The sequence below is a fragment of the Pongo pygmaeus genome, chromosome 13 (assembly GCF_028885625.2).
Source record: "Pongo pygmaeus isolate AG05252 chromosome 13, NHGRI_mPonPyg2-v2.0_pri, whole genome shotgun sequence".
NCBI lineage: Eukaryota > Metazoa > Chordata > Mammalia > Primates > Hominidae > Pongo > Pongo pygmaeus.
The window spans coordinates 61,282,216-61,308,519 of NC_072386.2; the positions used below are offsets into that span (position 1 = coordinate 61,282,216).

General features: G+C 39.9%; 1 protein-coding gene across 3 annotated transcripts in view; it reads right to left on the reverse strand.

Annotated features, from left to right (window-relative positions):
* Nucleotides 1-7,135: 7,135 nt before the first annotated feature.
* CEMIP2 (cell migration inducing hyaluronidase 2) overlaps nucleotides 7,136-26,304 on the reverse strand; it is an 86,191-nt gene continuing 67,022 nt past the window's right edge. For all 3 annotated transcript variants that reach the window (XM_054501919.2, XM_054501920.2, XM_063649603.1), the window contains 6 exons: nucleotides 24,848-25,030; nucleotides 22,202-22,421; nucleotides 18,724-18,822; nucleotides 14,213-14,367; nucleotides 9,502-9,605; nucleotides 7,136-9,156 (listed from right to left, as the gene is read on the reverse strand). In XM_054501919.2, coding sequence (XP_054357894.1) covers nucleotides 8,960-9,156; nucleotides 9,502-9,605; nucleotides 14,213-14,367; nucleotides 18,724-18,822; nucleotides 22,202-22,421; nucleotides 24,848-25,030 — 958 coding nt within the window. In that variant the 3' untranslated portion in view covers nucleotides 7,136-8,959. The remainder of the gene's footprint in view (nucleotides 9,157-9,501; nucleotides 9,606-14,212; nucleotides 14,368-18,723; nucleotides 18,823-22,201; nucleotides 22,422-24,847; nucleotides 25,031-26,304) is intronic.

Consider the following 26,304-nt stretch of genomic DNA (forward strand, 5'->3'; position numbering starts at 1 on the left):
GTGAGGTAGGGATCTAATCACATTTTTTTCCATATGGAAAACCAATTTTTCTCACATTATTTATTGAATAATTTATCATTTACATGCTGATTTTTAATGCCATCTTTGTCACACATCATTTCCAGGTTCTCTGACTCATTCTACTAGTTAGGTTGAAGGGCAGATTTCTAGGTTTCAACCCAAGATTCTAATGCAATCCACCTAGAATGGAGTCCATGAATCTGCAGTTTCCATAGTTCTGATGGATATTGGCCATAAACCTCACTTTAAGAAACATAGTCCTTGGCTTTGGTAAACAAAAGAGAATGCCAGAGTCCAGGGAAGATGATATTCTTTAATACAGGGTAGCCTCCCCTTTATAACCTGTTCTTTTTCCAAGTGGTACCTGAAACCTTAACATCCACTATTCAACAGCCCATTTCAATGCAACTTGACTCATAGAAGTCTGACCACAGAGAGAAGCTAAGCCCTCATTCCTTCTAAACTAAGAAACTCATACTAAGCAGGTGGGTATATCTAAGTAGCTAACTTCCCCACGGTAATTAACAGATTTAACTTTTCCCTTGAAGCAGGAGTCTACCTACCACACACACCAGTGTAACATTATTTTTGTAGCCCTCAGCAAGATAATTACATTAGTACAACAAATGAACTCTGAGACATATGAGAGCAACACACACACACACATACACACAAAGTAACAGGGAGGGCAGAATTTGCTTAGAAAATTATTCTCTCACTAAGCACACTCAGAAATTCAATGAATAGATAGAGTCCGCTGGCTCTGACCTGCTAGTGGAAGAGCAGAGATGGTAGGAAAAGTGAAAGAAAACCAAGGTAGAGTCACTGTTCTTCTTCCTCATTCTTTACTTCCAATGTTACCATTCTGTAAGTCTAAAATTGGCTACCTTTATGCTTCATATTAGCCACTTGTCTTCTGTAAACAGATAAAATAAAGTTAGCACCAAATAAAAAGAGCCTCTTGTGTTAGGTAGCAACAATAAAAATACTAAATTCTTAATTTAGAAGCTGACTCTCCAAAATATCCAACACTTACACTTGTTATCAACTTTAAATCCAATTATTTTAGATAATATTACAGTAAATTATGACTGAAATCAACAAATTGACTCATTTCAAGGAATTTGAAACAAGAGCCAGAAAACTTAGATTATCAATATAATCTCTATAATAAAATCTAATCAATAATTGTATTGATTATAAAATAAAATATAATCAATATAACAAAATCACACCTTCCCCTCACAAAAATAATTTTGTGTTTGTAACTGACCCTCTTCCTGGGGTCAGTTCCTGGATAAAACTGCACAGGAAGCCCCTAATCCTCATGATTCCTAATCCTGTTTGTGTATCATCTATCCACTTGCATCTTTCCTTAACTTTTCTGGCATATGTTTTCAATATAGAGCTGCAACAAAGGAAAGCTATAATTAACAAATCTCTTCCTCTTAGCTATTAAAATAGGTGACTTACAGAAATGCAAGACATTACAAAAAGAAAGAATTTTCCAGTGCTCACAGAGCACAGCTTCCAGGAAGATGTTAGGATAAACATGCTTTCTTGTGGCCAGGACCCTGGGCCTGGAATCTGAGTAGATTATATGTTTCAGAGCCAGGTACTGTTTCTCAACTAGTATCTGTGTTCTGAGAACATTGCTTAAGCTGGAGGAAAATCACAGTATAATCCATGACCTTCCGGAAGGTAATCAGAAGGGATTCTACTCAAGTACAAATACTCATATCCTGTAGATGTACTGACTTCACTACCCAGTGACTAGTTCTCCAGGGTGTGAATTTTCCAGATCTGTAATTTCCTCTACACACAGATGAAATCAGTCTCATATGGAGGTCAATATGCTGCTGGAGGGCAAAAGTCCTCTAACAGCCAACAAATCAGATATGTCAACAAAAATTCCAGATACACATTACTTTTAGAACTATAAGGTGCTGTGGGCAGATATTTAAAATCATATTGTCTCCCAAGAGAGAATTTGTTTTAGACATGAGGACTGACCTGATTTTGAATTACTTTAGCAAGGGCTGAGGATCCTGACGGTTAGAAGAAAACATGTGAGCAGCAGTGGAGCATGGGTTACGAAACAGTTCTGGGAATGTGGTCTTCCAGTATAACAAGGGCCCCAGGAGTGGAACTTGGGCAGTTGGGAGGGGGCAGAGATGTGACTAAGCAGAAATGGGGCACAGAAACACGGGAAGGTTTGTTGTCAAAGGCACTCATTTTCCAAGTCCTTGAACTCAGCTTAGCTTGTTATATGAATCTTAGCTCTAAACCATTTCACTACATGTTAGCATTTTTTCCTACTTGATAGGAAGGAAAAGTGAAATTGTGTGTGGTTAAAAAACTGAGAGATAGTGGGCTGGGTGCGGTGGCTCACGCCTGTAATCCCAGCACTTTGAGAGGCCGAGGCGGGTAGATTACCTGAGGTCAGGAGTTCAAGACCAGCCTGGCCAACTAGGAACCCTGTCTCTAGTAAAAATACAAAAATTAGCCGGGCGTGTAGCACATACCTGTAATCCCAGCTACTCGGGAGGCTGAGGCAGAAGAGTTACTTGAGCCTGAGAGACAGAGGTTGCAGTGAGCCGAGATCGTGCCATTGCACTCCAGCCTAGCCGACAGAGCGAGACTCTGTCTCAAAAAAAAAAAAAACCTGAGAGATAGTTAGAAATGAGATGTTTCTGGTCCCTGTTAGTTTATGGTACAGAGGGGTTAGAATAGACAAATTATTAACTGAACTAAAGTTTCCTCTCACAAGAATGAAGAGCTAAAAACTATACATACTAGCAGCAGAACAGGGTGAAGCCACATGTTTTCCACGTTTGTGTGTTTTTTTTTTTTTCACATTTCATAGCTCCAGTCTGTACACAGCTGATTTGTTGAGTTATGGTGCTAGGGCAACTAAGAGCATGAATGCAAACCTCATGATGTTCAAACCAAGTCAGTAAATGGGTATTGCCTGGCCTGAGGTCCCATTTTCTAGATACAAGTAACAGCACCAGAGTGTGTCGAAACTAGGGCAGGGTTTGCATCAGGTATCCTCAGTGGTTCCTGAAACTGGCATAATCTTAGAAGTTTGTTTTTAAAAAATCCAGATTCCCTAATCCTTAACCCTCAAAACAACAACAACAAAAAAACTACTAAATTAGAATTCACAGGGGTCTGGAAATGTAATTTTTTAGAAAACAAACCATCAGGTGTTTCTAATGTTCAGGAGCCACAGCTGTTCTCATTTAATCCCCCCTGTAATTTCACAAAAGTTATGAATGGTTCCACTTTATAGATGAGAAACCTGAGGCTCAGGAGGAAGCTGCTCCCAGGACCACCACTAAGTAGAGAGCCTTAGTGGAATCAAACCTAGATTGGTCACGAAAATATCCATACCTACAGCAAATAACTGTATCAGACACTTTACCCTGACTCCACTTCACTTCCTCTAAGAACTATTTTACTTAAAAAACAACTGACTGCATGCACTCTTGAAGGAGGCAACAAGTTTTGTCATCTTTCTCTCCCATCAGAACTCTCTCGTTCTCCTACCCATAGTGGGAGCTAAGGATGTTTCTTGCCTCCTAAGACTTGTAAATCTTGCATTCTCCCACATCAGAAACCTACCTGACCTAGGCCCTCCTCCCTCAGGAACTGGATGTTGACAATCAATATGGGCTGATGGGAGAAGGTGAACCTCCCACACCCACCCTGTTCGCTGGCAAGGGTCAATCTCATTATCCACTACTCAGCCACCTCCTGCAGCCCTCCATAAAGTTCATGCATTAAAAGGTTTTTGCTTACAAAGCAAACTGCTTGCATGAAATGATTCATTCTACCTCACAAAAAATACATCTGAAATTACCAATCAGAGCTTCAATAAATGTAAAATTAGTAAAAAGGGTGGATACAGTTTCATCAAAAAGCAAAGAAACTTATGTTTTTGTTAGTCTGTGCAGCCTAATTGTGGCCAAATGTACATTTTCCTTCAAAATCCTTAAAATAATAAAACGAACTTGCAGAAAATAAAGAATGGCTGGGATTTCAGAGTAGGAATAACTGTAGCCAAAGGAATCATTGTAGTGGTATTTCAGGCATCATGGCAGGAGGACTTAATCACGGGCTCCAAACCTTTGCCCCAGTAACAGCCACATACTCTGCCCAATATCAAATCTGCCCTAGTCAGAAAAAGTTCTAGGGAAGACTGTGTAGATAGAATCATTAAGGTTAAAAAAAAAAATCAGTTTTGTTCAGATGTGTTCTCTGTTGAAGGGAAAGAGGGAAAGGAAGAACAGCCTCACTACATGCTATGAGATGGTCAAACTTTAGTGTTCACAAGAAACATCTGGAGAGCTTGTTATAATATAATATTCCCCGCTTCACAACTCCTGGAAATGTCAGTTCTCCTGTCTGAGCTGGGGCTTGGGATCCTGCATTTTCATCAAGCACCTCAGGCGATTCTGATGCAGGTTTTTTCCTTAAGTTGCTATTTAAAAAATTCTGACAGTGTGGGAAGGTTCCAAGAACAGGACAATGAACGCCGGTCTACACTACACTGAGATCAAAGGTTGGTAAACTTTTTCAGTAAAGGGCCTAATAGTAAATATTTTTGGACTGACAGTCTCTGTAGCAACTACTCATTTCTACCCCTGCAGCAGGAATTGCCCACAGTTAATAAGTATACGAGAATGAGCTTGGCTGTGTTCCAATAAGATTTGATTTATGGACACTGAAATTTAAATGTCATAGAATTTTCACCTCATAAAATACTACTCTTCTTTTTCTTTCTTTTGTTGTATTTAAAAACATAAAAACGATTCCTAGCTCAGAATTGCAGGCAGAGGTTTGCCAACTCGGATTTTTCAATTGTGATCATGAAGCCAGCTTTTCTATGGATGAACTTTAAAACTTAATTTTTCATATTTAGACTAATTATTTTGTCCCTCTTAGGAAAATTACAAAAACACATCTATAAAGATGTTTTCTGGTCCACCCTTTGCTGTATTTTCAGATATAACATGTTCACAGCTTGCTATGGCTGATAATTTTGGATGTCCTGTGGGGCACAGTTCCTCATTTAGAAATCACAGTTCAGTCAGTCATTCTCTAAATTTACCACATAAAAATAAAAAGTGTGTGTGCCCTTATCCACACCAGGGCCTGCTGAAGCATCCTTTTATTAGTTTTTTTCTCAAATTGAAGATAAATAAGGGAAAAACAAAAAAAAACTTTTCTCTTCCAAATGACTCAAATGGCCTAGCAAGTCATGAACAGCATTTTGCCATTTGTGAGCAAGGAACCAGGAATGGAGTTCCTTTATTTTTTTCCCCTCCGTGACCTTTCGTTGAAAACTAGCTTAAATAGTGTCTGCTCACATTTCCAGCACACTGGGTTATAACCAAGTGAAGACTAACAGTAATGATACAAATCTGCTGCCCTATTAAAGGTCTTTACCTCCAGGGGAATTTCTCAGGTTATTAAACATTGTTTAATAAGTGTCTGAAAACCAAATAAGAATTCCAGAAGCTCCAACTCTGCATGATGAAATTAACAAACAATGTCATCATTGAATCTATGTATTGTGTTTACCTACTAGGAACAACAGAAAAAAACACTTGAACTAAGCTCATTCCTTCTTACTGAAATGCTTCTCAACCAGACACATCCAAACATGACCTCATCTCTTATGGAATGAAAACCTACTGTAGTTATCTAAAGCACTCAAGCCTCGATCTGTCACTTCATTACCTTCCCCTCCTCAAGACAAAGTAACCCACTTAATGGCATGAGGATGTGTTGTCTCTTGATGAAGTTAGAGAACAGAGGAGTCATAAATCCTCTCTTCCCATCCCCGAGCCTAAACATCAGCTTAGGGGCTGCTTTGGAGTCATAGCCCATGAGATGGTGTGTCTGCCTTTCATCTTCTTGCCAGCACTCTCTTCCAGCCTCTGAAGATAATATATGGCATGCTGACTCAGGTGGAGAGGCAGGAATCACAGCAAAGACTTAAACCCCAGTCTGTGGATACATGAGAGCCCTCTGTGTTTCTCATCAGCTGGCTGATTTGTGGACGACCACATTTTTGGAGCCCAACCAACTGCCTCACCTGATGGAAAACGCTTACGAACTTATAAATCACCTTTGAATATATTTTCTTGGTAGAAATAGAACAGATTGCTAGCTCCCAATTGCCTGAAATGTATATATCAGTGTATAGAACCAATTTAATGATTTGAGAGGACTGAGGACTAAAAACTGTGTTAAAAGCTTCTATTAAAAAGAGACAATAGAGAAATGTTTTGTTTAGGGCTGGGAGTTTTGTGAATAATATAGGAAATGCAAATAAAAATAATAGATAAATGCAATTTTGTTTTAGTCACAAAAAAATTATAGACTGGAGTTAAACAGTGGGCCTATTATATTAGTGCCGTGGATCCGAAACCTGGCTGCATATTAGAATCATCCAGGGAGCTTTAAAAAAAATTCCAGTGCTCAGGCTGCACCCAACACCAATTAAATCTGAATCTGGGGGGAAGGGAGTAAAGTCTAGGCCTCTATATTTTTTTTAAAGCTCCTCAGGTAATTCCAGTGTGCAGCCAAGATTGAGAACCTCTGCGATGGAGAATACAGTCCCTGCCCTTCTGAAGCTTACTCTTACAATATTTACTTGGTGGATTCTGTCCACCAAGTGTCTTCCTCACTTCCGTCAGTAACTTCTTTAGAGCTGGAATATGGAATTTTAAATTTATAGATAGAGACATAAATTCACATACAGGCCAGGCACGGTGGCTCATGCCTGTAATGCCAGCACGTTGGGAGGCCGAAGCAGGAGTATCACTTGAGGTCAGGAGTTCAAGACCAGCCTGGCCAACATGGTGAAATCCTACTTCTACTAAAAATACAAAAATTAGCAGTGCATGGTGGCAGGTGCCTGTAATCCCAGCTACTTGGGAGGCTGAGGCAGGAGAATCACTTGAACCTGGGAGGTGGAGGTTGCAGCGAGCTGCGACTGCATCATCTCACTCCAGCCTGGGTGACAGAGTGAGACTCCATCTCAAAAATAATAATAATAATAATAAAATAAATAATAAATAAATTCACATACACACATATATAAAATACATGCACACATCTTTTTATTTAACTTAGGCCCTGATTATTAGTATATAAAACAGAAAAACCAAGTGCCTTGGTAATTTACATATCTTCTCCAAATCTTTAAAGAACCAAGCTCTAAAAAAACACACAAAGATATTTAAGTCATAAAACACACACACACAAACACACACACTCAAACTTTAATGACCTTCAGGAACCATGATCCAATCATATATTTAATAGGTAAGATCTCATTCATCAATATACAAAAAAAAAAACCCCAGAAAACAAAAAACTAACTTTGATTAAGACATGTGCCCTTAGTAAGGGCACTTACAGTTAGAAAGGTTTATCGGTAGCACTTTGAGGTAGCATATTTTGTAAAGTCACAGGGCTGCTCTGCAGTTGCTCCTGGATACAAAGGTAGAGGCCATCAGCCTTTGCCCCTGGAAGAGGAAAGTGAAATTATCTGTACTTATTGCCAGTGTCAGCCTGAACACACTTTCTACCACCCATCCTTGGCCATCCCTCCTCTACACTTTATGCGTGGGGGGTTTAGAACAACATAAAGGCATTTTGCTGCTTCTTTCCTCTTGGTATGGCAGCATCCCAGGCTGTGGAGCCAGTTGCCTCTTGCCGCATGTGATTCACCAGCAGGAGACGCATGCACCCTGTGGAAAGGGAAGCAGGGCATCACGGCACACTTTTTAATTGGCTTTAACATTTCATTAAGTAAGAGTGACTCATTCCTGTAAGGCTTTAAAGAGGTTCATTTCTGAGTATTCTCTCCACGATTCTGACCCTAGAAAGCGCTCCTTTTTTTCCTCCCTGGGTTTAATCATTTTGGGGTATCATTAAGCTTTCTGGGATTTTCCTGGCAGGAGGGTGAACAGAAAAGCTTTAAAAAATCCACACAAAAAAACAACAACAAAAAACCCAAGTGCAAGAGCAATACCAAGAACAGACTTCCTTTGTGCAAGTTAAAATGATACAAGTTTACGGTTCAGGAAAACAACCTACTTCTTAAAACAAAACAAAACAAAAAAGGAAATATTCAGTTCAGCTCTGCATTTTAAACACAAATATACAGTCAAAAGAGGCTAAGGATTAAAGCTGCAAAAATGGTCCCAACAGCCTCAGACTTTTGCTGCAGGAAAATTTTTTGCCCACTGGTCACAGATTAAAGGGATATCTAATCCCCAAGAGCCCTTTTGTCCCAATATACTTCCTGTTTGAAAGTTTAACCCTTACAAGTAATTGATATATAAGTGAATAAAAATAGCACATGTCCAGGCAAAAAAGGGCATGAGCTGGGCCTGAGTTGCCACTTAAAACTGTCATTCAATATCATAGAAAATCCTCCAAGGCTGCCCAGAAACAGGGCCCCAGGCACTGCTGAACATGCCAGCCACCAAGTCAACTGCCACCCGACACAACTGAGCATTAGACTTCAAGTATCCAAGGTGCTACAATAGCTGGTCCTCTAAAGACCTCAGGCTGACTCTCAGAAGCCCCCACTCCACCCCACCCCATTATACAAAAAGTAAAAACATTGCTCATGGTCATTACAAAATACTGGGGTGGAAAGTGAGGAATAAGAGATCTGCTCTCTGAATACACCAGCCTTACAAATACAAATAACGTCTTTAACATTTTGTACAACTAGAAGGTGCATGAAGCTGGTATCCAAGCAAGGATTTCAAATGCTTTTTTTTCTCCCCGTTCTGTATCAAACTGGAAAATGGTTCCGTTGGGTTAACAGTGTCATTTTAAAATGCCATAAATTAAATAAGTTAGTTCACATTTTTTTTTCCCCCAGCACTTAAGTTACAGTTAGTCTCTAATGTGCTTTTGAAGCTTGCTTTAGCAGTTCCAGGTCTCTTCTGCGGACAGTGGTGGCTCTGGGACAACCATATTCGTCCAGCTGCAAAGGTATGAATTGTTCAAGCACCCCAAGGCCCTGTCCAGCAGGACTGGTAAATAGTTTAGTCCATGATGGTTTAAAGTTTCCACTGAATCCCAAAAATATGGTACTCCCTAAAAAAAAAAAAAGAAAAAGAAAAAAATTCAATTTTTATAGCTACATTCCAGCAAGAGAATACAGGAGGTGAGTCGGAGGTGAGCAAAACAAAGGCAGCTATTAAAAAACTCTTGCACTTCCTTACATCAGCAAATGAACTCTCACCACCCACCTTTTGCCCCAGATAACAAACCACATCCCAACACACTTCCTCTCACACTGTGCCCTTATTTAGAAATCATCTTAATGATACCCACTCCAGCAAACAAGCTCATGAAAATGGTCTGGTAGCTGAATTGCACCATAAAATTACCTATGTTGCTGGCCCTGTAAGAACTTCATGGAATAATACAAATACAAACCTTTGTCATAAAGATGAGCTGGTTTGGCTAATCCCAGAGGTACTAGTAAGTGTGAAATGTTCAACTGCTTTATTTCTCCTCTTGTGCTCAACAGAACAATTGACCTGTATGTGAAATTTAGAAAGTCAGAGCCAATTTCAATCCTTCAGCATGAGTATCTTTCTATTGAGTATCTTTCTGAACTGAGTGCTGAATAGAAATATTAGATAAAAGCAGAACTCCAAAAAGAAAAAAGCCTAGATGATTTTCCATCCAATTCCCACTCTTCCACCCCACCACCATGGGCTTCGCATGTTGCTCTTACAAGGGGTAACACATACAGAAACCAAATCATTTACGTAAGTTCACCTAATGCAGGGCTTCTCAACCCCTGGGCCATGGATGGGTACCAGTAGATTAGGAACCGAGTTGCACAGCAGGAGGTGAGCAGGCGAGCAAAGCTTCCTCTGTATTTACAGCCACCCCCCAACACTTGCATTACAGCCTGAGCTCCACCTCCTGTCAGGTCAGCTGTGGCATTCAACTCTCATAGGGGCAGAACCCTATTGGGAACTGCACATGTGAGGGATCTCGGTTGTGTGCTCCTGAGAATCTAATGCCCGATGATCTGTCGATCATCACCCCCAGATGGGACCATCTAGTTGCAGGAAAACAAGCTCTGGGCTCCCATTGACTTTACATTATGGTGAGCTGCATAATTATTTCGTTATATATTACAATGTAATAATAATAGAAAAAAAGTGCACAGTAAATGTAATGTGCTTCAATCACATTACATTACTGGAGGTGAAGGGCTTCAAACCATCCCCCTTCACCTCCGGTCCATGGAAAAATTATCTTCCATGAAACCAGTCCCTGATGTCAAAAAGGTTGGGGACTGCTGACCTAGTGGATGGTTTGGGGCACAGCTCTTTTAGGGAATAGTCTATTGTTGTTGCTGTTGTTTATAATTTCTATAAATTTGTGAGGCACAAGTGCAATTTCATTACATACAAAGGATTGCATAGTGGTGAAGTCAGGGCACTTAGGGTATCCATCATCCAAATAATGTACACTGTGCCTATTCAGTAATTTCTTGTCATCCATCCCTCACCCTTCCTTCTCCATTGTCTTTCAGGGAGTAAGTCTACTGTAACATGGGAGAATGGTTTTGTTTTGTTTCAAATACTCTATTTATTTAATTAAATAAATAAATAATAAATAAATTTATTTATTAAATGGATAAACACAATTCTAAAAATAAATAAGTAACTAAATGTGTTTTCCATGGTTTTAATTGCCATTTTTGTCACATAGTAAACCAACACACATACTTGGACCTATCTGTGGATTCTCTGTTCTTCTCTGATCTTGCTCTTCTCTGCCAAAACTATGCTGGCCTATGGCTTCATGGTCTATTTTAATATTTGATAAAAACAAGCCCCTTGTATTACTGTAATTTGTTTATATTTTACTACTTTCTCATTTATTCTTCCAGATGAACTACAGTATCAACTGTCAAGTACAGTAGAAAAGTACCTTTTGGGACACTAATGGAAATGTGTCAAATTTATATTTTAACTAAGTAAATGTAATGCACTTGAATCATCCTGAAACCATCCCCCTCCACCTCCAGTCCATGGAAAAATTATCTTCCATGAAACTGGTCCATGAAATTAATATTTATTAATTTTCCCATTCAGAAACAGAGTCTCTCCTTTTATTCAACTTCTGTTGCATATTCTTTATATTATTGAAAGAATAATTATATTGAAAGAATAATTGAAAGAATATATTGAAAGAATAATTATATTGAAAGAATAATTATATTATTGAAAGACTATATAAAGAATAATTATATATTATTCTTTATATAGTTGAAATTTGTGTAGTATGTCTTAATGTGGGTCTTGATAGTTCTTAAGATTAAGTGCCTTAAGTTTCATGCTGGTATGAGTTCTTTATGGTAGTCTTTCTTTCTTTTTTTTTTTTAGAGACAGAGTCTCGCTCTGTTGCTCAGGCTGGAGTGCAGTGGTACAATCTTGGCTCACTGCAAAAGAATATGCAACAGAAGTTGAATATTCACATATATTTAATAATGTGTTTATTTTCTCTGTGTGTGTGTGTGTGTGTGTGCATACATACAAACTCACTGTTTCAAAAACTTTAATCAGAAATGTTCTTGGCCAGCCAGGTGCAGTGGCTCATGCCTTTAATTTCAGCACTTTGGGAGGCTGAGATGAGAGGATCATTTGAGCCCAGGAGTTCAAGACCAGCCTGGGAAACACAGCAAAACTCCATCTCCACAAAAAATTAGAAAAATAATAAAATTTAAAAAACAACAACAACAACAACAAAAACCAGCCAGGCTGGTGGTGTGCACTTGTAGTCCCAGCTACTTGGAAGGCTGAAGTAGGAGGGACACTTGAGCCTGGGAAGTCAAGACTGCATTGAGCTGTGGTCACATCACTGCACTCCAGCCCGGGCAACTGTTTTTTGTTTTGTTTTTTTAGAGATAGGGTCCTTGCTCTGTCACCCCAGCTGGAATACAGTGATGCAAGTATAGTCTACTGCAGCCTCAAACTCTTGGGCTCAAGGGATCTTCCTGTCCTAGCCTCCTCAGTAGGTGAGACTACAGGTATGTGCCCACATACCCAGATAATTTTTAAATTTTTTATAGAGACAGGTTCTCATTACATTGCCCAGGCTAGTCTTGAACTCCCAGCCTCAAGCAATCGTCCTGCCATGGCCTCCCAAAGTGCTGGGATTATAGGCATTAGGCATGAGCCACTGTGCCTGAACTCTTGGCCAGCATTACTGAAACAAAATTTTCAAGAACAAATCAGTGTTTAGGGGGCTCTGAGTAGCTCTTATTAATTAAAAGGTAACATTAGATTGATTTATTTTCAGAGTCATCAAGGATGTCTACAGGAAGTTGAAATTTGTGTAGTATGTCTTAATGTGGGTCTTGATAGTTCTTAAGATTAAGTGCCTTAAGTTTCATGCTGGTATGAGTTCTTTATGGTAGTCTTTCTTTTTTTTTTTTTTTTAGAGACAGAGTCTCGCTCTGTTGCTCAGGCTGGAGTGCAGTAGTATAATCTTGGCTCACTGCAAACTGCCTCCTGGGTTCAAGCAATTGTCCTGCCTCAGCCTCCCGAGTAGCTGGGATTACAGGTGCCACCAACATGCCAGCTAGTTTTTGTATTTTTAGTAGAGATGAGGTTTCACCATGTTGGCCAGGCTGGTCTCGAACTCCTGACCTCAGGTGATCCTCCTGCCTCATACTCCCAAAGTGCTGGGATTACAGGTGTGAGCCACCGTGCCCGGCCTACTGTAGTCTTTCTAAAGCAGTGGTAACACAATCTAAAATTAGTGCAGCAGTCTAAGCACGGCTACCCTGCAGACCTGACCTTCTTCAATAGGTCAGAATTACCCATAAGATCATTTACAGGTCACCCCGCAACCCTATACACATAGACACGTGCTCAGTCTCCCTAAAAGTCACTGCCAGTTGCTCCACACCTTCTTAACACTTTGTTAAAATACAACATACGCATTGAATTTTTGCAAACAAAACCTATCTGCACAACCAGAGGGTGGATCAAGAAGCAGCATTACCAGTATCTTAAAAGCCTTTCTGTTAATGAGTTGGTTTTACCTCTTAAATCTATGGGGTACCTTGCAGGATTGCCATGTTGTCCTAAATATTTGTGGTGAGATTTATGTCCTGGATTGTTTTAGGGGAAGTGAGTGCATGTATTTTCAACATTGGGAAAAATCTTTAAATCCTGCAGGAAAATTGAGGCTGTACAAGTGTCTTAAGCCAGAAGACAGAACTACATATATACATTTAATGTTACATCCAAATAATCCAGTGACTTCATAGAATTTATTGGCATCCGGTTCTATAAAGCATAAGCTATTGGAAAATGATTCTAAAGCTAGATAGGCCTTTAACTTGGGGAAAGCTTAAGTTCCTTCCTTAATGGTTCCATTAAATGAAAGCGGGTATATAAATCAACATCTGTGGCAAAGGCAGAAAACACCCTGAGTTCATCTCCTTGCCTCCAGGCAGGGTCTCACCAACCCAGAAAAAGAAAGGTTTCTCTCCTGTGCAGCTTTCTTCAGAGACATCAAAGAAAACCAATCAGACTAGTGCTCTGTAAGAGCGATTGCACACTCAACCACTTCAAAAATCAATTTACTCTTTTCCAGCCATTTCCAAGTGACCCAGGTGATGACTTCCTGTATCACAATCATAGTGCAATGCTGTCTAAGACCATCAGTGGGACAGAGGGCTGCAAAGGTAAACCGCCTGGAAAATCACTTCAAAATAGTAATAAGCCTTCTGAGGGAGTTGTGGACAAAGTATATCAACTTAATACTAAAAAGTATAATGCTTTGATATTTATTTTACGAGGCTCAAAAAATAAATAAAATAAAAAGTGGGAGGTAATGTTCCAAATAATGAGCTTTTTTCCTCCGAAGAGCCTTCCCACCATTTGCAAAATGTTGCAACATCCAAGTTCTGCCACGGGTAAGCAATGGCTTGTCAATGATAAGCAGCTTAGACGACATGGGCGTCAATCTGAGGTAGGAGAGGAATGAACACCTTGCATAGTGCCCTGAATGTCCAGAGAGTAAAAAATCGGACTTGACCAGGCATTATCAGTTTGGAGCACTCCACATCTTTAAAGTGGCTTTTCCCTGTTACAGCACAAGCTTGACCTACCTTGGAGGGATGCCTGTTTTTAAATACTCTTCAATGTGACTGACATCAGCAAGAGGAAAAAGCTTTTTTTCCGTCAACCGGAATGGAACACTGCACGGATCCACAACAAGGAGGAGGACGCCTGCACTTCGGAAGGTAAAGTCAGTGCCATTGACCTGAGAATGCAAAAACATCTTCTGCTGTCATCATCATTTTGAGAACATCTGCAGGATGACTCATTTTTCCGGCCCTTTCCCTGTGTCTTCTAAACCCATGATTCAAAGTATATTTCCGAGATTCAAATTGTGTGCTTCACTTGCTTTTTCCTCACCATCTGAAATTGCGCCTGTGTTCCCAGGCACTGCCTATAGATTCTGCCTTGACTGATGTTTGCTGACTGGAGAAGCTGCTTTGAGCAAGGCATGGTGGCCCCCACTCAGCTAAGCTGGGTGACTTCACTCTGAAGTGCTCAAGGTATTCCTTCTTACACACACTCTCACTGGGGTCAAAGCTTTATAAGTCAATGATAGGTGGCTGTCTCTGTACTTCAGCGTAGATGGCTTATTGTCATATTGGTTCAGAAAAAAATACACACACACACATATAAATATGTATCATGCCTTGATCGACAGGAATTCCATGTTAGTTTATATTTGTAGTTTGCTACAAATAATAGCTCTCCTCTGAGATCAAAATGACAAAGCAACAATTTTACTGGAATTTAAGCTACAAAGTACTACTACATTTATTTCACAACTATTGTGAGCTAAATTTTCAAAGTCATCCTCTTTAAATCAGTGGTTTGTGACTTTTTCAAGAAAAAGGAACTCCAGACATTTCCAAATATCATTAATTTCTCAGCCAAAAATGAAGGAGCAAAACAAAACAACTAAGCACTAATTAAACCCATAGGCACTGTTCCTGTTTATAAGGTGTAAAATTATAAACTATGCTAAAGGCTAACAAAGGAGAAATGTTCTTACCACTACACCTGTCCACGCCTGGGGAAATTATAATATTTAAATTTTACTTCTAATCAGTTTTGATCTCACTGGTATTCAAAATGGCACTTTAAGGCCAGGTGTGGTGGCTCACGCCTGTAATCAAATCCCAGCACTTTGGGAGGTTGAGGTGGGCGGATCACCTGAGGTTAGGAGTTCAAGACCATCCTGACCAACAAGGTGAAACTCCATCTCTACTAAGAGATACACTGGGCGTGGTGGTGCATGCCTGTGATCCCAGCTACTTGGGAGGCTGAGGCAGGAGAATCGTTTGAACCCAGGAGGTGGAGGCTGCAGTGAGCGGAGATGGTGCCACTGCATTCCAGCCTGGGCGACAGAGTGAGACTCTGTCTCAGGAAAAAAAAAAAAAAAAAAAAAAAAAGCCCTTTAGCTACGTTTAAATTGCACCAATCCAGTGAAAATACTTCTGGAAGCATTTGAAGTAAATTTTATATGTGGAAAGACTAGACGTGATTTCCTTATGTTTTTAAATCTCAATACTTAAAATTGAGGTACATTTAAGAAAAAAAAGCCTAACAGTCCTCAACATATTCAGACTGCCCCTATGAAAAGTATCCCCAAAGCCTGTTGCTTAAAAAACCCACAATACTTTCCATGAAAACTAAAGCAAAGCAAGGTACTGTGGCCCATGCTTGTGATCTCAGCTACTTGGGAGGCTGAGGTAGAAGGGTCACCTGAGTCTAATAGTTCAAGGTCAACCTGGGCAACATAGCAAGATACTGTCTTAAAAAAAAACCCCAAACCAGCTGGGTGCAGTGGCTCATGCCTGTAATCCCAACACTCTGGGAGGCCGAGGAGGGTGGATCATCTGAGGTCAGGAGTTTAAGACCAGCCCCCTGGCCAACATGGTGAAACCCCATCTCTATTAAAAATAAAAAAAATTAGCTGGGCATGGTGCTTGGCACCTGTAATCCCAGTTACTCGGGAGGCTGAGGCTGGAGGATCTCTTGAACCTGGAAGGCAGAGGTTGCAGTGAGCTACGATCAAGCCACTGCACTTCAGCTTGGATGACAGAGCGAGACTCTGTCTTAAAAAAAAAGAAAAAAAAAAAAACCCCTTATGCAATCCCAGATCTTAGGGAAGAGTTTTCAGATAATGAATGTAAAAAAAAGTATTGGGGATAAATATGACTTTTCTAGAGTCCCAGGCACCCAGTGTGTAACAATAGAGTCAAACAATCTTTTCAGACTCTGGGGCATAGCCTGCCTGAAATTTTTTTTTTTGGCAAAATGCTCTCCCCATCTCTCATCTCTCTCTCTCTCTCTCTCTCTCTCTCTCTCTCTCTCTCTCTCTCTCTCTCTCTCTCTCTCTCTCTCTCTCTCTCTCTCTCCCCCCCCATCTCTCTCTCTCTCTCTCTCTCTCTCTCTCTCTATTACCTAGTAAACTACTAGAACTGTGAGACTCAGCACCCACCTGCTTCCCTTATGCAACTCCCACCAGTTACCATGCTAACAGGCTGGGATCAGGTTCCTCATGCAGCTGACTGCATTCAGATGCTGAGCTAGCAAATTTCATGCCAATAAAATTACATCACGGGTGTATTACAAAATGCAGGACTGCTAAAGGAGGGGAACAAGCATAAACACAGACTAGAAGAATCTAACCTGGTGTGGTGGCTCACACCTGTAATCCCAGCACTTTGGAAGGCCAAGGCAGGAAGATCACTTGAGCCCAGGAGTTCAAGACTAGCCTGAGCAACACAGTGGGACTCCGTCTCTATAAAAAATATTTTAAAAATCAACCAAGTGCTGTAGCATGTGCCTTTAGTCCCAGCTACGTGGGAGGATCAATTTAGCCTGGGAGGTGGAGGGTGCAGCAAGCCGAGATTGCGCCACTGCACTCTGGCCTGGGTGAAGAGGGAGACCCCGTCTCAAAAACAAACAAACAAACGACAACAACAACAACAACAAAATAAAATAATAAAAAAAAAAACCCAAGAATCTTTGAGCTACATTTACATAGGGATAGTCTTAATTCAGAGTTGTGAAGTAGAACTTAAGTTCTGGAGCTGGATGGTAGTGATGGTTGTACAACAATATGAATGGACTTCATGCCACTGAACTGCCCACTTGAGAATGGTTAAGATAGTAAAGTTTATGTGTACTTTATGACAATAAAAAAATTAAGAAAAAAAGTAAAATTTAATTTTCTCCACATATATATGGATTTGTGATTATGTTGCCCACCACTAAAAAAACCAAGCCCCTAAAAAGACCACGTGAGATGGCACAGGCCTTGGCTGAGTATTAGTTGAAAGGCTGGATACCTGTCACCCAAAGATTTCTTTGTATGGTGGCACCTAGGTCAACCTGATTTTGGACAAGCCACATGCTGAGACCTGGTTCTCAGTGGCTAACCTTGCTCTATGTGCAAATGCTATTGTTGACACTGAAACTCATGTCTATACTTCCATCAAGCCACTTAGAAAAGACAACTAACACTTTGCATCTTCATTTTCCTCAACTGAAAAAATAGAGAAGAGGCAACCTTAAAATAAAAGGCCGAAGAGATGTTAACTTTCATTTCCCATATCTTAAACAATCTTGAAACTTATTTTAAGTTTCAAAGAATAAGGTTAATGAGTAAACACAATCTACTCAGGAAAAAAACATTTCTTAAATGTATTTAAAAACACAAATGTTTAGGAGGTATTTATACCTCTATTGTATTGCTTGCTACCAACAATAGAAAATGTGATGACAAACCAGTGACTATAGTCAGAAGTAATTCACGTCACCAAGACAGAAGATAAAAGCAAGAAGCTGTGACGGTGTACACATCTGCTTTGGTCTGAATGTCTGTGTCCTGCCAAATATTTCTATGTTGAAATCCTAATCTCCAAGGTAACAGTATAAGCAGGTAGAATCTTTGGGAAGTGATCAGGACACAACAGTGTAACCCCCATGAATGGGATCAGTGCTGTTATAATAGAAGCCTGAGAGAGCTTCTTCTGGACCGTTCTACCCTGGACCGTTCTACCCTGTGAGGACACAGTGAGAAGGCGCCATCTATGAACCAGGCTCACCAGACACTCAATTTGCTGGTGCCTTGCTCTTGGACTTTCCAGCCTCCAGAACTGTGAGAAATAAATTTCTGTTGTTTATTTTTATTTATTTATTTATTTATTTATTTATTTATTTTTGGAGACAGAGTCTCGCTCTGTTGCACAGGCTGGAGTGCAGTGGCGCGATCTCGGCTCACTGCAAGCTCCGCCTCCTGGGTTCAGGCCATTCTCCTGCCTCAGCCTCCCGAGTAGCTGGGACTACAGGCACCCGCCTCCATGCCCGGCTAATTTTTTGTATTTTTAGTAGAGACAGGGTTTCACCATGTTAGTCAGGACAGTCTCGATCTCCTAACCTTATGATCCACCCACCTTGGCCTCCCAAAGTGCTGGGATTACAGGTGTGAGCCACCACACCCAGCCAATTTCTGTTGTTTATAAGCTACCTAATTTATGGCATTTTGTTATACAACCTAGAACAGACTAAGACAACACCAGATGGTACTTACAGAAATAACAGACGGGTCTCCACGCTGGGTTTCTGCTTTATCAGGTGACTGGAATTGCACAGGGAGGTAACTTTTATGAGGATCACTAGTAAACACCACCTAGACAGAGAAGAAGTTCCATATTTATGGCAACTGTTACCTTCCTCCAAAAGGTTCCCTCAATATAAACTTAATTATAATTAAAGCCAGTGGTTGTATTTCTTATTCTGAACTTTTTGTACATATTTCATGACCTAGAATTCCATCTTGATATTCTTAACACAGTAAGTATATATTTGTTCCTCATTTTCTGGAGCAATCCCAGTTTCAAATAAATATTATTCTTGTTATTCACTTCAGTTCCATAAGTGATTAAATAAATGTGATTTATATTTAAATCTTTGTAAACATTTTATGGAAAAACAGGCACAAATATTTTTTAAAGTTTTTTTCAGACCATGGTCCCTCAGTCACTCTGGGACCGAGGAAAGAAGTGTAGATAACAAGGACTACCCTGTTAAGAAACGTTTACTAACTTTGTACATGCGCAGGTCTCAACTCCTCTTTGTGACCTGCAAGGCATTCCATAAACAGAGTTGTGCCTTACAGACAGGCCCCTATTTTTCCCTGTGCTGTTACACTCAGGCAGGGCCTCACTTTCCCACAAGCACTCCACCCTCTTTCTTGCCACTCTGCCTTTGCTGATGCTGTTCCCTTCCCAAGAATGCCCTTCCCTTTTCCCTGTACTCCTCCAAATTACTCCCAGTCTCCAAAACCTATCTCCTCCCTAACGGCCCTCTTCTCATTCAAAAACACTTAACTCTCACACAATTTAACACTTAGAGGTACACTGTCCATATAAATCCATGTTAAAAACTTCCCTGCAAGAATAAACAATCAGCTGGGCATGGTAGCTCGTGCCTGTAATCCCAGCGCTTTGGGGGGCTGAGGTGGGCGGATCACCTTAGGTCCGGAGTTCAAGACCAGCCTGGTCAACATGGCGAACTCCAGTCTCTATTAAAAATACAAAAATCAGCCAGGCAGGTGGCACACATCTGTAGTCCCAGCTACTTGGGAGGCTGAGGCAGGAGAATTGCTTGAGCCTGGGAGATGAAGGTTGCAGTGAGCTGAGATCGTACCACTGCTCTCTAGTCTGGGCGACAGAATGAGACTCCATCTCAAAAAAAAACAAAAAACAAAAAATAAACAGCCAAAATGATCCCAAGTCGGAAGCTGGGTAGTTCTTTGAAGTCTCCAAGTTTGGTGTCAAAAATTCCTGTGAATTTTCCTATTTACTCCTAATATACATGTGTTTGCTTTTGACAGTCAGAACAAAAATTAGGCCGGGCATGGTGGTTCACATCTGTAATCCCAACAATTTGGGAGGCCAAAGTGGGAGGATCGCTTGAGCCCAGGACTTTGAGACCAGCCTAGGCAACATAGTGAGACCCCGCCTCTATATTTAAGAAAAAAAAAAAAAAAAATTACCCACAAATTTTCAAGTAAAAGTGATGTTCCCAGCGACTTCAACTACTTTGCAACTGCACAAAGTCAGTAATCAATACATTTTTAAAAAATGAATTCTGATCAATGCTTCACGCACAAAAGATAAAGAATGCTAAGTATTAGTGCATGGAATCATTTAACAACATAGGCCTAGAATATTTCCAATGTTAATTAAATTATTTTTATATGTTATAATGTTTATTATAAATTATATAAAGTCTCTTCAATGTCGAAGGGTCTTAACAAATCCAGCTTGAGAATTAGGCTGGAAAATTTACTTCCCCACAAAGACTATCTCAAAATGTCACTTTAACAGTCAGATTATTATATCAGCCTGGCAAGGAATCATATAACTTTCATATACAGGGTAGTTTTTGTTGTTGTTTTGTCTGGTTGGTTTATTTTTTATTTTACTTGTATGAGAGAACAGAGGTGGCTCAGAAATATGAGAGACTAAGATTGTGATAGTAGAGTTGCCATTAAAAAAAAAAAAAATTGGCCAGGTGCAGTGGCTTACACCTGTAATCCCAGTACTTTGGGAAGCTGAGACGGACAGATCACTTGAGGTCAGGAGTTAGAGACTGGCCTGGGCGATATGGCAAAACCCCATCTCTAGTAAAAATACAAAAATTAGCCAGGTATGGTCACATGCACCTGTAGTCCCAGCTACTCAGAAGGCTGAGGGAGGAGAATCCCTTGAACCCGCGAGGCAAAGTTGCAGTGAGTCGAGATCATGCCACTGCACTCCAGCCTGGGCAACAGAGAGAGACTCCATCTCAACAACAACAACAAACAGCAAAACAAAACAAAAAAAGACTTACACATTCTAGTGGGAAACATAAATCCACCTCTTTCTTCCTGCTCTTACTGCCATGAATGGATATAAATAATGAAAAAAAAAAAGAGAGAGAAATATGGAACTTATTAGTGGAAGTAATTTTGTTTTCTTAAATCACTTAGAATAGTAAGAAATGAAAAGAAAGATTTAGTTTTCTCCATATTAATAGGCAGTATGCATATCTGTGGTAATTATTGCTTTTTAAAAAAAATTATCAGTGGAACTCAAATGTGAACAGGTATCAGAATCAGCTGCAGGGCTGGTTAAAATAGATAGCCAGGCCTCAGCCCTGCAGTTGCTGACTCAGTAGGATGAGGGTTGGGCCCAAGAATTCCAATTTTCCACAAGTTTCCAGGGGATCCTGATGCTGCTGGTCTGGGGGCCACACTTTGAGAACCATTTCCCTTAGCCCATATTTGTTTGTGTGATTTATAAATCAGGGCAGCTCCATCCTTTGTTTTTTCACTTGGAACTATCTGATTTCCTTTGGAACCCCTTCTGTATGCCCAATTTTAGTTTGTATTTTGCGTTCACTTTCATTGCAGTGTTTTCTTGAGATCCAGTAGGCGGCCATCTAATCAAGAATGTTAGAAGAAGCATTTTCATTTCTAACCAAAGTCAGTCTGTACTTTTTTTTAAAATAAAAATGATAGAGTGATGTGATAGTCTGTACTTTAACTACAGATAGATATAATAGCATATGCTTCAAAAATAAGAGCGGATTTCCACCTTATAAAAAGGAAACAATTTTCATATTAGCTGTATTTTTGAAAAGAAATTTCACACTGTGCCAACAAAGCAAAGTATCTTTTTTACATCACTAGCATGTAAATCCAACAGTCATATTGCAACAGAATCAAACATCTGAGAAAGAAAAAAAATGAGGACCAACATAGCAACCTCTAATTTCAAACTGTGGAAAATCTGCAGTTGTTCAGGGTAAACTGACGTATCACAGGGGCAAGTAACTCTGGTATAAATTTGAACTAGTTGCTTCTTACGTGCTTCACGTTTTAGCATGGGCCAAAATTCAGGAGATGCCATGCAATGTCCATAAATGGGCAATATAGATGTTTCAAAGAAAAGTGCTCCTATTGCAAAGAAACCCTCTGACTTTTTCTCCTTGGCCACAGACCACTTTTCATCCTTGTTTACCTGCCGAGTGCCACAGCCTTGACAGAGTCCAGTGAGCATGGCCGGCATCCGCTTGACCACTGATGGCTTTCTGTAGTACTGTGGGTATGCTTTGGCCATGCAGTTACTGATGTCCTTTGAGTCTGTGGCTGCCTGGATCTTGACTCTTTCACATCCCTGAGATGAACAGTAACTGTGGCCATGCCTGTGGCTTTTGGCTTTGAGATACAAAAACAGTAACCTGCACAAAACAGAAACCAATCCATGTAGTTAGACTTATTCTCAAAAACTTACAAAATTCCTCAAATCAGCTCATGGCCAAAAGGGATATTCCTCCAATTAGTAACTTTTCCTTAAAACATAAATTACAAAATGAATAGTTATTTCTGTTTTCTTTCTATCCTTCAAGGGTCCTAAGTCAAATGCAATAACACTTTAGGAAATATTTTCATACCCTGCTTCCATTGTTGTGGAACATATCAAAGCTGATTTCTGGTTTGAATTAGTTCGATAGGTAATTTGGGGGGATGAAATTTGGTTTGGCTCAAAAATTCCTTGGAACACTTTATACATAATGTGTTGAGTTTAGGATCTGGTAAATTAGTGTGGTTCATTCTTTTTGTTGTTCTCGTTCGTAAATCATTTTGGTTAAGGCATAAAACTGAAATAATAAAAACAGGAACAACTGTGACTTCTTTGGCTAAGGCCAAGATAAAGTCTCAAATCAATTCCTGTGATATTTACGAAGAGCAGATGGACCTAGGTTTCTTCAGTCTATATTAGGGCCAAAACCAGGCAAAATAAACAGTCCATCCCACCCATTCTGAATTATCTTCCCACTGCCAAGATGAATGAAAAAGTCTAACTTCCAGGTAGGAGTTCAATCTCTATCAGCAAACCCAGTCCTTCCAAACCAAAGGAAGTCAAGATTCTAAAAAAACTTGATCAAGTGTGATTGATTACTAGAGATGAAGAATTCACATTTTAATTAGGTCAATAAACAGTACAAAGTTGAGATTATGAGGTATAAATCAGCTCAAATGGCACACTGAGTATCTCTAGGACTGAGAGCATTAAAAAAAAAAAAAAAAAATGGCAAAACCCACAATTACTTTTGCACCAATCTAACAAAAAGAATTAGGACCTCGGGATTCTTGAAATACCCAGATCAGAAAGTATTTCCCATCTTTTTGCACTTTTAATAATTAACTTGTCACCAGACTATCCTTCCAAATGTGGATATTCTTTTTATTCTTGGGGAAAATCAAGTGGGAATCTGGAAGTTCTATCATCTACAGAATGAAAGTCCAGGTAGTTGTTTAAGTCTAACCAAAAATTGAAAATCAGTGCTGGGTGTGGTGGCAGCAGCTACTTGTGAGGCTGAGGTGGGAGGATCACTTGAGCCCAGGAGCTCAAGGCTGTAATGTGCCACAACTATGCCTGTGAACTGCACTCCAGCCTGGGCAACACAGGGATACCCCGTCTCTTAAAAAAAAAAAAAAAAAAAGAAAGAAAGAAAAAGTAAAAATTGGAGACAATTATGACAATAAAACTTTTAAGCTGATAACACTGGCTGGTGGGGGACTGGGAGGGCAAATGAGTTGCATCTTATTTAAAGGCTAACCAGGCACTTAACAACTGAGCCCCAACTTCATTCCCCAAGTCAGTCTTGCCACCCTTCTCCCCACTCTGAACTTCTTGCCTTTCCCCAAACATGCAATGCCATGTTCTACCATGCCCCCATGCATTTGTGCACACTGTCTCTTCTGTGTAAGACATCTCACCCATTTCTTTTTCCATCTCCTCCTAAGTGTTTCTCAAGAATTAGCTCCAGGGTCACCCTCTCAGGATGTTACCGGTTACTCTAGGCTGAACTTCTGAGGCAACCCAAAAGTCGCATTGAATATAGAACCGAGAGCATTCAACCTTTCCTTCTCTAATGACTTGCTTTACATGCCCACATTCCTCAATGGACTGTGATTTTGCAGAAGAAATGCGTCTTCTTTCCATTGGTATCTTTATAGTGCATAGACAATGGCACATAGGAGGAATGTCTGCGTGAGGAGAGAGGCTGAAGGAACATGCTACCTGCTGGAAGAGTACAGGAGATGGAGCCTACCATAGCCCACAGGCTGAGAGACTGTAACTGGGTAAAAGCAGTCAAAACCAACAGGACCCCAGAAGAACAGGATTGGAATTAAAAAGTGGAAAGATGCAGCCTAGAGAAAGTTGAAAGCAAATATTCCACAGTTACACAGTGATTTTCAAAAACTCAAGGTCAACTTGAAAGATAGCCTTAAATCAGGAAGAGAAAAATGAGCTTTCACTGAAATATGAACTACATCACATGTAAATAATCATATGAAGAACATTATTATGGGAAAAGATTATTGTAGTTTCCAACTGGGCCTACTGGTTCTTCATCGACAAGGGATAATTTCTCTCCCTAAATTGCCTCAATACATATACAGCAAACATCTTCACTCCATCCCTACTGCCAACTATAATTACGAGCCATTCTAGTTCCCCTCTAAACCTCTAATAGAGATGTGCAGAGAATTACCCACATCAGCTGCTTCATTAAACAGCCGCGATGCTGAAGAACTAGCAATTTCACCATTAAAGAAAAATAGGAATAATTCTCATTCCCTGGTTTCACTGAATTACCCTGTGCTGGAGTCAAAATAGAATTTCCTCTCGGATTGCTTTCTTTGCAGTTCTTCCAGTGAATGCACAGGCTCATATTCTTCGATTTTGGATAATGAACCATTCTGCCGCTGCAAATAGCCAAAGGTAACTTGAAAACTTGTGTTTGATGGATAGCAAAGGCCAACTCGAATCCAATCATTCCTTTAAAGGAGAAACATAAAAAAATTAGTTTACACTTCAGCCATTATCTGTTAAGTACTATAGCGTATGCAAATAACTGGCCTTCACGTGCCACTTCTTCCACTTCCTGCCCATAGTTTTCTCCTCCTTAAATTTCTTCTGTGTGTTGGGCCACTGACAGTGGAAGTTCTGAACCACGGCATACTAACAAATCACCCACCTTCATCTGTTGCTCAAATTTCTCATATCAATAGATACACAGCAAAAATATGAGCCTTTAAAATTTTTTTTGTTTTTGTTTTTTGTTGTTGTTGTTGTTTTTGAGATGGAGTCTTGCTCTTTTGCTCAGGCTGAAGTGTAGTGGCGCGATCGCAGCTCACTGTGACCTCCGTCTCCCAGGTTCAAGCAATTCTCCTGCCTCAGCCTCTCAAGTAGCTGGGATTACAGGGGCACACCACCATGCACGGCTAATTTTTGTAATTTTTGTAGAGACAGGGTTTCACCATGTTGGCCAGGCTGGTCTCAAACTCCTGACCTCAAGTGATCCGCCCACCTCAGCCTCCCAGAGTGCTGGGATTACAGGCATGAGCCACCGTGTCCAGCCCTAAAAATTCTTAGTTTTAACAGGATTTCAAAGAACATTAAAAAGTTGGATAAAACAGACTTAGACACTCTAAAAAGATAAGAAAATTAAGTGAGATGGTTGGGTATAGATGTACAAGACAGAAACACTAATATATGGAGAGTGGAACTGTACACTGGCAAAAGGATTCTAAAGAATTTTTTTGTTTATAATATAATTTTACCTTTTATAAATGTATTAGGATGAGTTCCTAGTGGGAAAATTGCTGTATGTAAAGGTATATGCCTTTTTAAAGCTTTTGATGCATATCACTAAATGTCCCTAGGATTTTCTTAGTGTCCTTAAATATAAAATTAATCCTTTTTAAAAATTAAAAACACTTCCACTTTTTATCATTTTCTCTCTTTTTTGACCTTTTTATTATAGTAAATATACCTACAATAAAATTTACCATTTTAATAATTTCTAGCCATATGGTTCAGTGGCAATAACTACATTCTCAATGTTGTTCAATCATCATCACTATTTCCCAAACTTTTTTGTCATTCTAAAAAATGTTTAAATAATATGTAACAAGGCCTTAAAATTCTTCACATAGCCAGGCAGAGTGGCTCATGCCTATAATCCTAGCACTTTGGGAGGCTGAGGTAGGTGGATTACTTGAGTGCATGAGTTCAAGACAAGCCCGGGCAACATGGCAAAACCCCATCTG